Source organism: Hyperolius riggenbachi, chromosome 10 (genome assembly GCF_040937935.1).
Source record: "Hyperolius riggenbachi isolate aHypRig1 chromosome 10, aHypRig1.pri, whole genome shotgun sequence".
NCBI classification, from domain to species: Eukaryota; Metazoa; Chordata; class Amphibia; order Anura; family Hyperoliidae; genus Hyperolius; species Hyperolius riggenbachi.
In genome coordinates this window covers 87847476-87862325 of record NC_090655.1, presented here as the reverse complement: position 1 = coordinate 87862325, position 14850 = coordinate 87847476, and the positions used below count along the sequence as shown (strand labels likewise).

At 43.6% G+C, this 14850-nt stretch overlaps 2 protein-coding genes across 4 annotated transcripts in view; one reads left to right on the top strand and one right to left on the bottom strand.

The window, feature by feature from the left end:
• The window catches only part of FAM13C (family with sequence similarity 13 member C), a 508143-nt gene that overhangs the window by 29775 nt on the left and 463518 nt on the right, over positions 1-14850 (bottom strand). The gene's annotated exons all lie outside the window — the stretch shown is intronic.
• PHYHIPL (phytanoyl-CoA 2-hydroxylase interacting protein like) overlaps positions 1-14850 on the top strand; it is a 301123-nt gene that overhangs the window by 215016 nt on the left and 71257 nt on the right. For all 3 annotated transcript variants that reach the window (XM_068258697.1, XM_068258695.1, XM_068258696.1), the window contains exon 2: positions 7894-8090. In XM_068258697.1, the coding sequence (XP_068114798.1) occupies positions 7926-8090 (165 nt within the window). In that variant the 5' untranslated portion in view covers positions 7894-7925. The remainder of the gene's footprint in view (positions 1-7893; positions 8091-14850) is intronic.

The window sequence follows — 14850 nt, the reverse complement described above, 5'->3', positions numbered from 1 at the left end:
AAAAAATTAAAACATTTACAATTTAAAAAAATACATAAATAGTTACCTTAGGGACTGAACTTTTTAAATATTTATGTCAAGAGGGTATAACACTGTTACTTTATAAACTATGGGCTATGGGATTACTATTGTAATTAGGGATGGACGCAAAACTGAAAAAAATGCACCTTTATTTCCAAATAAAATATTGGCGCCAAACATTGTGATAGGGACATAATTTAAATGGTTTTATAACCGGGACAAAAGGGCAAATACGTTTCATGGGTTTTAATTACAGTAGCATGCATTATTTAAAAACTATAATGGCCGAAAACTGAAAAATAATTATTTTTTTCCCCACATTTTTCCTATTTTCCCATTAAAACACATTTAGAAAAAAATAATTCTTGGCATAATGTCCCACCTAAAGAAAGCCTAATTGGTGGCGGAAAAAACAAGATATAGTTCATTTCATTGCGATAAGTAATAAAGTTATAGACGAATGAATGGAAGGAGCGCTGAAAGGTGAAAATTGCTCTGGTGCTCAGGGGGTAAAACCCCTCAGTGGTGAAGTGGTTAAAGATGTAGCTATAGATGTTACACATTTAAAGTTCGCTATTCTAAATCTATTAAATACAAACGAATAATTGTTTTCTTTTTGTTTGTTTGTTGTAAAGCCATCTAGTGCATCATTTTATAATTTTAAATGAACATAATGGGGTTGAGTGGATTCGACGGAGAGCAGAATACATACAAACGTACATTGTGTGTATTATTTTATAGATTTTAGGAAGTGATTTTGAAAAACGTTAGCTTTATCTATTTATATACTGTATGTATGAAAGTACAGTGTGTGTGTACTTCACTATTGGCCTACCTTTTGTATCTGGCTTAAAGAGACACTGAAGCGAGACTAAATCTCGCTTCAGCTCTCATATATAGCAGGGGCACGTGTGCCCCTGCTAAAACGCCGCTATCCCACGGCTGCCCGAGGGTCCCTGACCCCCCCAACCCACCCCCCGCAAAAGTTGGTCGCAAAGATTGGTCGTAGAATATGCTTCCTAGAGGCAGGGCTAAAGGCCGCAGCCCTGCCTCTCAGCGCGTCTATCAGACGCGCATCGCCGCCTCTCCCCCGCCCCTCTCAGTGAAGGAAGACTGAGAGGGGTGGGGGAGAGGCGGAGATACGCGCTGACAGACGCGCGTGGGGCAGGACTGCGGCGGTTAGCCCTGCCCCAACCAGGAAGCGCTCCCCCGCATTACGGAGGGGATTTGGGGGGACAGGGACCCCCGTTAAGCCGCGGGATAGCGGCGTTTTAGCAGGGGCACACGTGCCCCTGCTATATATGAGATCTGAAGCGAGATCTATTCTCGCTTCAGACTCTCTTTAAATAGACACTGAAGCGAAAAAAAAATGATATAGTGAATTGGTTGTGTACTATGAATAATTACTAGAAGATTAGCAGCAAAGAAGAAAATATTCTCATATTTTTATTTTCAGGTATATAGTGTTTTTTCTAACATTGCATCATTCTATAATATGTGCAGATTACACAACACTCTGCATTCAGAATGATTCTTTCAGAGCAGTCTGTGAACTAATGACCTCTCCTCTGCCAGAGGAAAAGTAAATAGTTCAATAACACTTGAGATAATAAAAGTCAGATAACAGCCCTCTCCACGACTTTGAAAGTCGTAAAGCTTAATGGCTTGTTTGCATAGAGATAACAACTAGAGTTTCTCAACTCTTCCTGTACTGGAAACAATTAGACTGATGTATCTGATCTTAATGTTTTATTTCTTAGCTGTACTACACATACAAATCATATCATAATTTTTTTTTCGCTACAGTGTCTCTTTAACCCAGGATTGAACTTTATCCCAATAGCTTATATCACCCTTTCCCACAAATCTTTTCCTTTTCTCGAATAGATCATCAGGGAGGGACATCTGTATGGCTAATATTGTGGTGAGATCCCTCCCACAGTGTGATGTCATGACCACGGTCCTGACCGTTTACTGTGTAACCTCACTGCATTGTGAGAAAGAATGTCTGTTTCCCACTGCCAAGCAAGCAGCATTGCCCTATGTGCAATGTTCTTTTACTGAGGGTTCTATACCTATAGATCACCTGGCAGGACTAAAGATGTCACAACCTGTTATACACTTCAGAATGTAAATCTGGAAGAGGAAAGATTTTACAATGAACAAATGCTGACTAAATATCTATAAATGAATATTGTTGAAAAAAAAGTTAAAAATTATTTTCACTCCAGTTGCTCTTTAAAGTGGACCCAAATTGAAAATGCAAGATTTCAGAAATAAAATCTATTTTCTAAATTATATTAACCTCCTTGCCGGTTCAATTCCTCCGGCAAGGAGGCAGCGCAGGAGGTTTTGTTTTGTTTTGTTTGTTTTTTAAATCATGTAGCGAGCCTAGGGCTCGCTACATGATAGCCGCTGAGCGGCGGCATCCCCCCACCCACTCCGATCGCCTTCGGTGATCAGAGTATGCAGGAAATCCCGTTCAGAACGGGATTTCCTGCAGGGCTTCCCCGGTCGCCATGGTGACCGGGCAGGATGACATCACCGACGTCATGGACGTCGGGACGTCATAGGGAATCCCGATCCGCCCCTCAATGCTGCCTGGCACTGATTGGCCAGGCAGCGCAGGGGTCTGGGGCGGGGGGGTGCGACTCGGCGCGGCGGATCGGCGGCAAGCGCAAGTTACAAGCAGCTAGCAAAGTGCTAGCTGCTTGTAACAAAAAAAAATTATGCAAATCGGCCCAGCGGGGCCTGAGAAATCCTCCTGCGCAGGTTACCCCGAACTGAGTTTGGGATAACCGCCAAGGAGGTTAATAAATAGAAGCATTTTTTCAGCTGCATGATGACAAATATAAAATATTTTACATTTATTGGAGGAACCCCTCCCTTCCTTTCATATTGCCGGGATAGAATCCGGCAGACTGGTGGAGTAGGTGGTGTCCAGCAAAGGAGGAATTGCTAATGGCTGCCAACTACTACTAACCCTAGTTATGAAAAGAGAAGGGTGAAAAGCGTGCACTGAAATGCTCATAGGCTTGGAGGCGTGTTTATTTATCTTTGAATGTGTCAGAATGGTGCAACTAAATATTTTGAATTCAAAAATTGTTTGGTTTGGGTCCGCTTTAAATAATGCAGGAAGTGATAGAAATCCTCCAATACCATGGGGATCAAAGGGAACTCCCAGCGGCTCCTTGTGCATACGATAATCTGTGACATCACCCACTTACTACAGCAGACAGGTTAGCCCATACTATCTACATAAATAAAGTAATGGAACTCAGTGCAACAGTGTGTCAGTAAAATCCTTTGAATTGAAACACTGCAGAAAAGCGGCCTGTTCTGGGTCTAGCCTTTAGATGGTCTGGGAAAGGATGTCGCTTACAGTGAAACAACTATGAGGCCTCACACACTTGTAGATTGCTGCATTCTACACTCCATTTAAAAATGGAACCAATCTAAAGCCAACAGGCAGCGGGTAGAAAATTATAAGTAAATGAATCATGCTACACATAAGCACTATAGCTACACATAAGCACTAGCAATGAGACAGTTCTACATGGCCCTGTCTTCTTGGCTTAGATACAGGTGTGTAGCAATAGGGGGTGCAGAGGTTGCAACAGCATCAGGGGTCCTTGGGCCAGAGGAGCCCCCGAAGGGCCCTCCCTCAACTGTAGTATTAGCTCTTAATTGGTCCTGTGCTCATAATAATTACTTCTATAGATACTTTGAATAGTGGTACTCATTAACACACTGTTCCCCATCCCCTCCTTGCAGCTCTGACACTGTAGTTGCCATTGGCAGGTTTTGGTGTGCCGTATCAATTGTTATGTATAGAGTGCAAGGGGGGCCCCATTGTAAAACTTGCATCAGGGCCCACAGCTCCCTAGCTACGCTACTGCTTAGATCTGAGGACCTTAATTATCAGGACCCGATCTTGGTTAGTTTCTTGGCCAAGTCTATATGTTTTTGGGGAAAGATTTTGGTATAGCTTATTGGTGATCACCACACCATTTTGCTTATGAATGTCTGGAAAATATACCATATAGGTAGAAAAAACAACATTTTGTAAAAAATAATACCCTTTTAAAGGCTATCTGATAGTTAAATTATGCAAGCTTTCTGGGATCTAGTCCCCTTTTTCAGGCATATTTCCAGATGTTAGCTGTAGTAAAACACTGATGGAGGTAAATGGTAAACACGAAGATGACAGTTGTGCTGGTTACTGTTTATCCGTTAGATGTCAGGTGATCAGACTGGAGCCAGTGAGCTCATGCAAGCATACATGAAATCCAGCAGGTTTCTGAAGATCATGAAGCCAAATCAATCATGTTACATAAGGTGTCATGAATCCTGTTCCACAATTTAAACCTTCTGTTAGGGCCGGTTCACATTACAAACACGGATGGACACGCATGCGGAACGCAACGCGTACGAATGCACGCCATCCGCGTTTGTATGCGTTGCGTGGCTGATCCCATCACTGAAAAGTGAATGGGACAGCCGCGCGTTTTTGCTAAATCTGCGTGCAGCATGCGTTCCCGGACCGCACAGGTCCGGAACGCATGCAGTGTGAACATCAGACAGTGCACTCTATGCACTGTCTGATGTTGTGCGTGTCGGCCTCCTGCACGCGTTTCCAAAACGCGGCTGGAAACGCGTGCAGTCTGAACGGGCCCTTAATGTCTTGAACATTTTCATAAATTTGAACTCAGAAATTTTTCTTGATTGTTCATTTTTTTAATATATATAATATAATTTAAATATACCATAACATTCATAATCATTAATAGTATGAGGCTTTGTTCACATCTAAAATCGAAAACTCTGACGGCTGCGTTTTGCGACTTTGAGGGTCATTTTTTTTCCCATCCCGGCACTTACCTGCACGCTTCTATTTTGTGTGAAGCGCTTTTCAAAGCGCTTTTGCAGAGCAATTTGTTTTTTGACTTCCTGATGCAAGTCAGGAAGTGAACTCTTTGACCCGTAAAAGAATAAATACAATGTATTATTGATGAAAGCGCAAAAGCAATCGCCGCACAAAGCGATTTTGTGAGCATTCTGCGCTTTTCCTATACCTTCCATTGTAGCAAAATCGCCCTAAAAATGGTACATTGTGCAAGCGAGCGCTGGTGCTTAAAATAAATTTAAAAAAATGCAAAATGCCCTAGGTATGAAATAAACCCTCAATATTTGGTCTCCTCACATCCCCAAAGCAGACCTGTGCTCTAATAAGCCACTGTGGTTAAGATTTAAAAAGTACTTATAAAGGCAGTGTTCCCAATCCTTACCTTAGTGCCCTCTAAGATAGGGGTGTCAAGCTCAATCACACACACAAAAAAACCCTAGTCTGTCGCTGACCAAATTGTTTAAGATTTAAGTTATTGAACAGTCTCAAAGTTCTGTATCTATGGGGGGGTGCTGGGTCCTCGCTCCTCCACCTCCTGCAGACTAGCGCAGTGGAACAATGCAATAATTGCCTGTTTCAGTGCTGCTTCTGGTCTTCACTTATTTTCTTGATAGCCATGCACTTTGTGCTGCATAACTGAATGCATGTCATGTGATCTGAAGCTGGCAATATAGAAGCACAAAGTGTGTGGCTGGCAGGAAGAACAGTAGAGACATGACCCAGTGCTATTATGTGGTATAACAGAGGTGCCAAGTAGAGTAAAATCAGTTAAAATTGTTAAAAAGGGGGAAGTGGGTGGACTCACCTCCCTTCTGAAAAAATGGCTAGACAACGGGCAGGTTACTTTAAGTTTAAAGTAACATTTATTATGAGCTCCAAAAGTGCAACGCGTTTCACGGGTAACAGTCCCGCTTCTTCAGGCAAACAATTTTTGGAGGGAGCAAAGTCGGGTCAAAAGCCAGATATAGCACCTCTGTCTCAGTGGACTAAGCTTAGCTATTACTGTATGTATAAATTATTTATGATTACTATTATCTGAGAAATAGAACATTTTATCATATTTTCTATTTTAATTACAGTTTAAATTCATTAGGAGTCGGAGGCGGTGCATTTTTTCCCGACTCCGACTCCAGGCACCCAAAATTGCCCCGACTCAGACTCCACGACTCCGACTCCACAGCCCTGATTTTAAGACCAACCTATATGGGTGGATGTTGTCACATTAAAGTAGTAGAGTCTGTAATGTAGATGGAGGTGCATTGCAGGAATAACCAGGTGGACACTGAGAAGCTGATATCGGAACCCGCCTGGGCCAACTTCACACAACCCCAACACCTGCTTTTTGGAGATCATGCCTGAAGCACAAACTGACCTTGATTTACTAAGGTGGGAGAGTGTTGCCAAGCCAGAAATCCTGGACTGGAGTATTTTTATATACTGTCTGCTGAGTGACAAACATCTGCAACCTTCACTTGCGTCATATCAGATCATGGTAAAAATTGGTAGATCAGTAAAATGGCAAACCTGCACACACACATAGTGCATAGGGGTTTTTTATACTATGTCTGTGTACTCTTGGATTTTTTACCAAAAATCTCACTGCAATAGCACAAATGCTGCTTACTCCCCTAATTGTTAGTCACAGAAAATAACTTTCTAGGATGTTATTTTTTACAGAAGGGAGAAAAAGAAACTACGCTAAACAAGAGGGGGCTTTATCTTTATCTGATCAGATAGCCACTTTTGCACAGCTGATTTTGCACAGGATTTTCTATAAAAGACAGCTCTTTATTCAATCTGCTGTGTTATTTGAAAGTTCTCTTCTTTTGAAAGATAAAGTTCATGAAAAGTATTTAACAGACAAGACAAATAACATTTATATTACTCTTTTTTTTTTTTTTCTGGCAGACTAGGGCGTGCTCAGTAGGCAGTAGCATTGTTAGGGAGTCTAGCGTATAGACTCCTTACTGCATAGGTGCTGGCTTACTGAACAGGAAGAGCCAAGATTCGAAACCCTGGTCTCCTGTATCAGAGGCGGAGCCCTTAACCAGTACACTATCCTCTCATTTGGGGTGGTTCTTTCCAATTGCTCTGAGATACTGGTTGGAAATTGTGGCCCTCATTGGCACGGTTCTTGAAAAGACCATCTCCCCTGACCCGTTAATGCTCTTACTCGGTGACAAACCATGGGGGTGGAAATCCCCTCAGCATAGGCTGGCTCTGCATTTAGCTAAGCCCACCAAGCTCCATATTGCTAGACGTTAGCAAATGACAACCCTCTCGGTCGAGTTTACCAAAACTATCATTTCTGATATTCTTACCTTAGAAAGGCTGATTGCCATAGTGAACAATACCATGGATATCTTCATGAAGACCTGGCTTAACTATTCAGATAATCCAGGGCGTCCGACCTCTGGTCTTAACCCCTTAAGAGTTGCAAATGTGCTCTTTCTCAATGTCCCATGCCTGTCTATATTCAATATGCAGATTTATGTAAGCATTATGAGTGTCTGCATATCTTTTCTGGATTTTGATATCCATTTGTACTATATGTTCTTTTCATGTAATAATGATATATCCCCCATTGGGGATGATTATACATTTATAATGTTATAAAACTTGACCTTTATGTCTATAAAACTTTTTTTAAAACTAAAGAAGTCCAGGTAACAGGAAAAATATGAAAGGACTAATCTAATGTTTTGAGGGACCGTTAACAGCACAAGAATTTAGCTTATAGATCTATGTAATGTTTGTGGACCAGCAAATTGTGACAGCTTCGCATCATTGATGGGGACTATGTGTAATTTTTATGCCTGACACTGGTTGTTAGACTGTTCCTTATCTGCATACTGTTTACCTCTACTGTACAATAAAATGTCATTTAGCATGTTTAAGATGAGCTGTTTGGCCTCCTGGTTAGATACCTTTAGACTTCCATGAATAATAACCTGTTTTGTTCACAGGGAATAAATCGCAAGACAGCGGCATCGCAGAGATGGAGGAGCTGCCCGTCCCTCACAACATTAAGATCAGCAACATCACATGTGACTCCTTCAAGATTTCCTGGGATATGGATCCTAAGTCCAAGGAGAGGATTACACATTACTTCATTGACCTGAACAAGAAGGAGAACAAGAACTCCAACAAGTTTAAACATAAGGTAATACTTCACGTTTCTTTACTATATCGTTGTATTGTAGAGGCTACCATATAATGTCAGATAGCCTTTTGATTAGAAAAAATGGTCAATATCTGACTGGTATTAATCATTTAACTGGATCCCAATGAGTCCCACTCCACTGGTTGCCAATGAGCTCCACTCCACTGGTTTCCAATAAGCTCCACTCCACTGGTTCCCAATGAGCCCCACTCCACTGGTTCCCAATGAGCTCCACTCCACTGGTTCCCAATGAGCCCCACTCCACTGGTTCCCAATGAGCCCCACTCCACTGGTTCCCAATGAGCCCCACTCCACTGGTTCCCAATGAGCCCCACTCCACTGGTTCCCAATGAGCCCCACTCCACTGGTTCCCAATGAGCCCCACTCCACTGGTTCCCAATGAGCCCCACTCCACTGGTTCCCAATGAGCCCCACTCCACTGGTTCCCAATGAGCCCCACTCCACTGGTTCCCAATGAGCCCCACTCCACTGGTTCCCAATGAGCCCCACTCCACTGGTTCCCAATGAGCCCCACTCCACTGGTTCCCAATGAGCCCCACTCCACTGGTTCCCAATGAGCCCCACTCCACTGGTTCCCAATGAGCCCCACTCCACTGGTTCCCAATGAGCCCCACTCCACTGGTTCCCAATGAGCCCCACTCCAAAATCCCTCAGATTCCTGCAGAATATTGATTGTAATGCCACCGCAACTAGCTTTGTACTGCTTGATGCAAAAATTCTAGTTCTGTGCTGCTCTTGACCTTGGCCCTCCTCCACCCGCTGCAATATTTTTATCTGGAATCCATCAAGAGGAAGTCAAATATATTAAAATGTAGGGAGTTTAATCACACTTTAAGGCTACTATTTTATACAAAAATGTAAGTACCTACCCTTGGGTATATAAAAACATTTGAAGGTTTTCTCTATGTGGAACATTTACTTTTAATGTAGAGAGCAGTAAAAGTTTGTGCTGCTCTGCTAAATAAACTTCACTAATTGGCAAATGTAATAATTGTAGGGCAGGTTAAGCTGTCTGCCGGGTCTCTTCACTTTGCTCCTCCTCCCTCCCTATGCTGAATAGACATGTTGCTGTGGCAATGGCTGAGTCACTTTAGCAGATGAGGGATGGGGAGCAGAGTGAAGACCCCTAGAAGAGAGCTTATCCTGCCTGGCAATTATTAAATTTGCTGATTAGCAGAGTAGTAGAGTAGTATTATTTTGCTGCTCTCTGCATTGGAAGTAAACATTTTTACACACAGAAAATGCTTTCAAATGTTTTATGTACCCAAAAGTAGGTACTTTTAAGGAATTTAATCTGACTTTAAGAAGGAAGTTTGGTAGAATGATTTGCCCACAGTCTTCTTGTGGGTCTCCAGAAATATCTACATGAGCTCTCTTGTGGTATTCCTAGCCTTTTCCACTCCCACTGGAGTTCTATTGGCTGTGATTTACTAAAGGTAAAGAAAAGTGATATGAAATTCTGTCAACTTCAAAGAACCAGTCATACACAGGAAAATCTGCATAATGGAGACATCCCTGCATGTGATTGGATGTTTGAAGCTATTACAGGTTCATTTCTATTCAGTGCACATCACCCTTAGTAAATCTCCTCTTGAGATTCTTGGACCTCCTGCTGTATTCTCTCTAATGTAAAATAAATGTAATCTGAAATGGAGAATTTGAGATGTGGCAGATGGCACTTTGGAAAGAGACTGTTGAAATATGTATTGAAATACCATATTGTGACACAGAGGTATAGGTAGCTGGTGCTTTTTTGTCTTCTAGGCTAGGCACAGAACAAAGAAACTCTGTAGACTGTCACCAGTGTTTATTTCTGCTGTTAGTGTTGCAATGCAGTTTGGCAGGTGAATCCAGGGCCGGCCCGCTCATGAGGCGGGGTGAAACTTTTGCCTCAGGCGGCACATTTCTAGGGGCGGCACCCGCCCGTCCGTGGGTGCGGAGAGCCGGCCGCCGAGCTGGAGGAGTAGCGGGCAGGACGGGGGTTATTGGGCCTAGCGGCGGGGAGGGGGGTCGGACCCCCCCTCCCTCGCCTGGGTCCCCCGATCTGCGCTCCCCTCCAGCCTTAGATAGTTAAGAAGCAGCCGCTACTCGTAAGAGGCACGGGCGGGGAGGACTCACCTCTTACTCGCTCCAGCGTGCGATCCACTGACGTCACTTCCTGCAACGCCTATGGGCGGAGGCAACAATTTTTTCAAAATTTGCCTCAGGCGGCAAAAAGTCTAGGGCCGGCCCTGGGTGAATCTGCAAACTCTCATTTGAGTTTGGATTTGCTGGTGAACCAACCGCACGCCAACAGTTTTTCCAACAAATTGCACCACTCCAAGTTTGCCCAACACTATTCTCGTGCAGTTTACTTGTACACAAGCAACCAATGAACTATAGGCTTACCAGAAATATGTCGACCAAACACTGTCAACTTCAAGAAGCCTGTATTGCATCATTGTATTTAAACATATACTGCAGTGCCAGCTCTGTTTCTGTGTAATATTACTATTGGATAAAATGCTTACACCAGATTAGGGAGAGGTCCATTGTGCTGCCTTTTATGGTAATGAATTTGTAGTAATGGTCACCTGCAGTTCATTTTTGCTTAAGCAGCCAGTGGGCTAGCTGGTTAAATGTGGTCTGGTTTCTTGTGCCATCATATTTTCTTGTGTTTGTTTACAATATGTGTGTGGATAGAGGGGCATGCCAACTGTAATGTGCCCTTGTCTCCAAGGCAGCTCTCCAGGTTCTGAAGCAATCGTAGAATCCTTGTGGCCAGCAACATTGATGAATGTAGTTAAACAGATCTTCAGTGGACCATTAAAAACAGAACCAAAAAAGCAACAAAACCAGCAATGTTTCCATACAAGAAGTTCCTACTGATACAAATGACATGTAACACACATCTATATACAGTACATGCAAAGGGAAGGGGCAACATTTGACCCCAAACAAAAAATAAATGTAATAGAAACAAGTGGTGTTTGTTTGTCTATTGCTGTAAATTCTCAGACAGGTTGGATGTAGTATTCATGTTTATACTACAGATGTTGATTCACTATTTTAAGAATTTGAATAGAAACTGAAGCACATGGATGCAGCTAGCCTAAAGTATACTTACAGTATGTGTTTTTTTTTTTAATATACAGCAGAAGGTAATAACAGCACTTCCAAACAGATGCTGCACCTGATTGACTCCCTGCATAGATGTGCAGAGCTCAAATAACGGGCAGATTACACACCTTGCATTCAAAACCGGTACAGTAAAGGAGGGTGTTAGCTTCAGCATAATATGTGCACACATTTATTCCCTACTAGACTCTCCCACAACAATGGCATGACCCCATGGGAGAGATCTAACCACTAGTCTAATGGTGAAGCATAATTCAATCACTAATCTAACCGTTAAAAGCATAATTTTTACCTGGTATTGCTAGCCATAAATAGTATACACATTTGTTTGAAAGATACAGGCCTAATGGCAATTGGCTAGTGTTATGACTTGAACCTGTGTCACACCTAAGCCAATATTCCAGGTAGAAATGATATCCAACAGCTTGTAAGGACAAGTTGGCTTTTGATTGTATCACCAGTCCTTTGTATTAGCAGGACCTTCTTACAGCTTGATAACGGAGCAGCTGTTGGTTTTGTTGCCTTTTTTGGTTCTGTTTTTAATGGTTCAATTAAAAGCTGTTTTTGTTTATTGATGTTGCTAGCCACAAGGATTAGTTTTCTTGCTTTTGTTTCCTACATCATGCTGCTTACAAGTCAACCGATAGAAAATGGGGCAGAGATAGGTCTACAGTGGAAGGCATTTACACAAAGTAACTCCTAATTGGGCTTCCTTGTTTAACATGGCGATTCAGGGATCTGTCAGGGCGGCTTTTGTGTCTTCTGTATGTATGTTGGTTGTAGCTCTTGTAGGCGGAATAGCATGTGTGTAATCTGCCTTTGGCAGTAGATCTTATACAAATATTATTGCTCCATCTGACTTGGCTTCCTTGAGTCATGTGCACAAGTGTGGCTGGTACCTTACATGCCAAGGGATGTTTGCTATGATGAAAATGTAAACGGATTGTATAGTAATGTAATTTAAATAAACTATCTAATGCAGCTCATAGAAATTACTAGGGGTGAGCTCTCGGAATTGGAACAGCTCAGAGTTCCGATTTTCGCATCAGAATTCAGCCATTCTGAGTAAAATAAAGAAAATTGGAAATAACTCTGGCAAAAATTGCCTTCGGAAACAACAATTTTCGGCAAACACAGTATTAACACAATGGCTGACAACGGGAAAATTGGTTTCTAACACAAGAATTTTTGGCCCATAGTGAAGTGAACAAAATGGTCGCCGAGGATTTCCCGGTCCCCAGAGGCCACACTAAAGTGACAGAATGAGTGTTTTTCTTTTTGTTTAATAAATGGGGGATCCAGCGGACCAGGGCATCCCCTACCCTGTGGAAAACTGCTTGTTCTGCCATTCTAATGTAGCCTCCGGGACCGGGGATTCCCCAATGCCCATCTTGTTGGTGTCAATGTTTGCAGAATATTCTTGTTTTAGAAGCCAATATTCGAGTTCCCAGCCTCTGCAATACAGATACAGAGGCTGTTTATAGTGATTCAGCACTGGGAGTTCATCAGGAACCGGTGGTTGCGCGGGACCTTTTTAGAGGATACTGGTGTCTAGTGTCTGATCACTTCTGAGGATACTTGCAAGGGTTATCCAAAGTTAAGTATTCATAGTTCTTTTAGAACAATAAAGGACCTTATTTGTGGTTGTAGGAAATGGGTAATGTACCCCTATATGCAGTTCACCTGGGGGGGGGGGGGCAGGCATCTGAGGGTCTGCTTATTAGAGGGGGCGAAAATGGCCTCCACCTCTTCCTGGGCACCGGAGGTAAGGAAGAGCCCCTTGTCCATGGATTGGACAAGGGCTCTGGGGGGCAGAAGGGGGGAAAGATTGGCTACCCCCACTCCCTTTCAGAGCAAAAGGTGCACATTTACAAAAGCATCAAATAAAATAACATAGTTTCATCAGGTTCAACCCAGTATGTTGGCCACTCGGTCAGCTTGAATCGCAGAGTGCTATTCAGCTGGGGCCCTTCATGCCCACGCCAACCATCTCGGCGAACCTGTTGCCCTACTAATTTCATCACATTAGTGACTCATCAAGAGCCCCAATAAAACTCTATGCTATTTTATTGGATGCTTTTGTAAGTGTGCACTTTTTTATTGTTAAATTGGTTTTACGGGGGCGTGACCGGAAGTCCATGGGGTGAGGACGCATCCGAGAAGAGCTCCGTGCTGATACCTACGAAAACTATCCTGAATAGCAACCTGGCGTCTCAAAAGACCTCCCAAGCTTTGGGGAAACCCACCCGGCAATCTCCGCCATCATCCCCGATCATGACAAGGCGTGCATCAGAAGCGGTGGCAAAACTAAAACTCTTTCAACATACCTCCCAAGATGGCGCCGACTGCTCCGACACTGCCAGTATTCCGGAGGCACTGATGGATGACGACTCCTTGCAATCCGCACCAGACCCCAGCCCGATGGAACAAATCCTGGAGGGAGTCGCTGCCTGTCAGGCGAGCTTGGCGGCCATAACGGCCAAGTTAGAGGAAGTGCGCACGGACGTCTCCCTGGTAAGGCAAGACCTTTAAAATCTCCGCTCCCGTGTCTCTGACGCAGAAGGGCGCATTAGCGCCTTAGAAGACACCACAAGGCCCCTTCAACCGGCGGTCGCTACCGCACAGCAGCAGATTACCGCAATACAAGCCAGACAGGATGATTTCGAAAACCGCAACAGACGGTCGAATCTCCGTGTGGTGGGGCTGCCTGAGAAGGCCGAAGGTAACAACCCTGAGCAATTTATCGAACGGCTGCTTCTCGACATATTCGGAAAAGATACTTTTTCCTCTGTCTTTGTCATTGAGAGGGCCCACCGGATCTCCCCACGGGTGCCGGTGCCGGGGGCCACTCCCAGAACCTTTATATTTAAAGTTTTAAACTATCGAGATAGAGATGCCATACTCAAAGCAGCCAGGCAGAAGGGAGAAATCAAGCACCAAAATGCCAGAATCTCGTTTTACCCCGATTTTTCAACCGAGGTACAAAAACAGCGCGCCCACTTTTATGCCGCCAAGAAACGCCTGAGGGAACTCAATATATTGTATTCCATGATCTACCTGGCAAAACTGCGTGTCGTTGAAGGAGAGAGCACCCACTTCTTTACGGATCCCCGGGAGGTGTTCAAGTGGATTGAGGCTGACCCACGGAAGCGGGCCCCCCCACCGCCGGGTGAAGCATCCTAAAGTTTTCCACAATCTTCACCGGCAAGTTACCTCCGGTACCTACTATCTTGCTGGCCATGACTACTTTGTCAACCGCTACTCCACCACGTGCAAACAATCTCCATGTGTTCAAATGGATCGAAGTTAACCCTCAGAAAAGTGCTCCCTTACCTCCAGGTGAAGCACCCTGAATCTATATCTCTTCATATACGGTAAACCTACGGAACGCTCTCAACACCTGCTCACCAGTTTGACTCTCTGCCAAGGTACCTCTTTCCATAAATATAAAGGTCCTCCATCTTTACACCCAGACAGACTAGTACTTTTTTACAAATCACTACCACACCCCACGTCAACATCTGCTATAAACGCGGCAGCAAAGTCGCATAGGCCTAGTGAGACTCCGTATACTCTAACACCTTTACACTGAATTAGATACTGCTCTCTTATTAAGCCACCT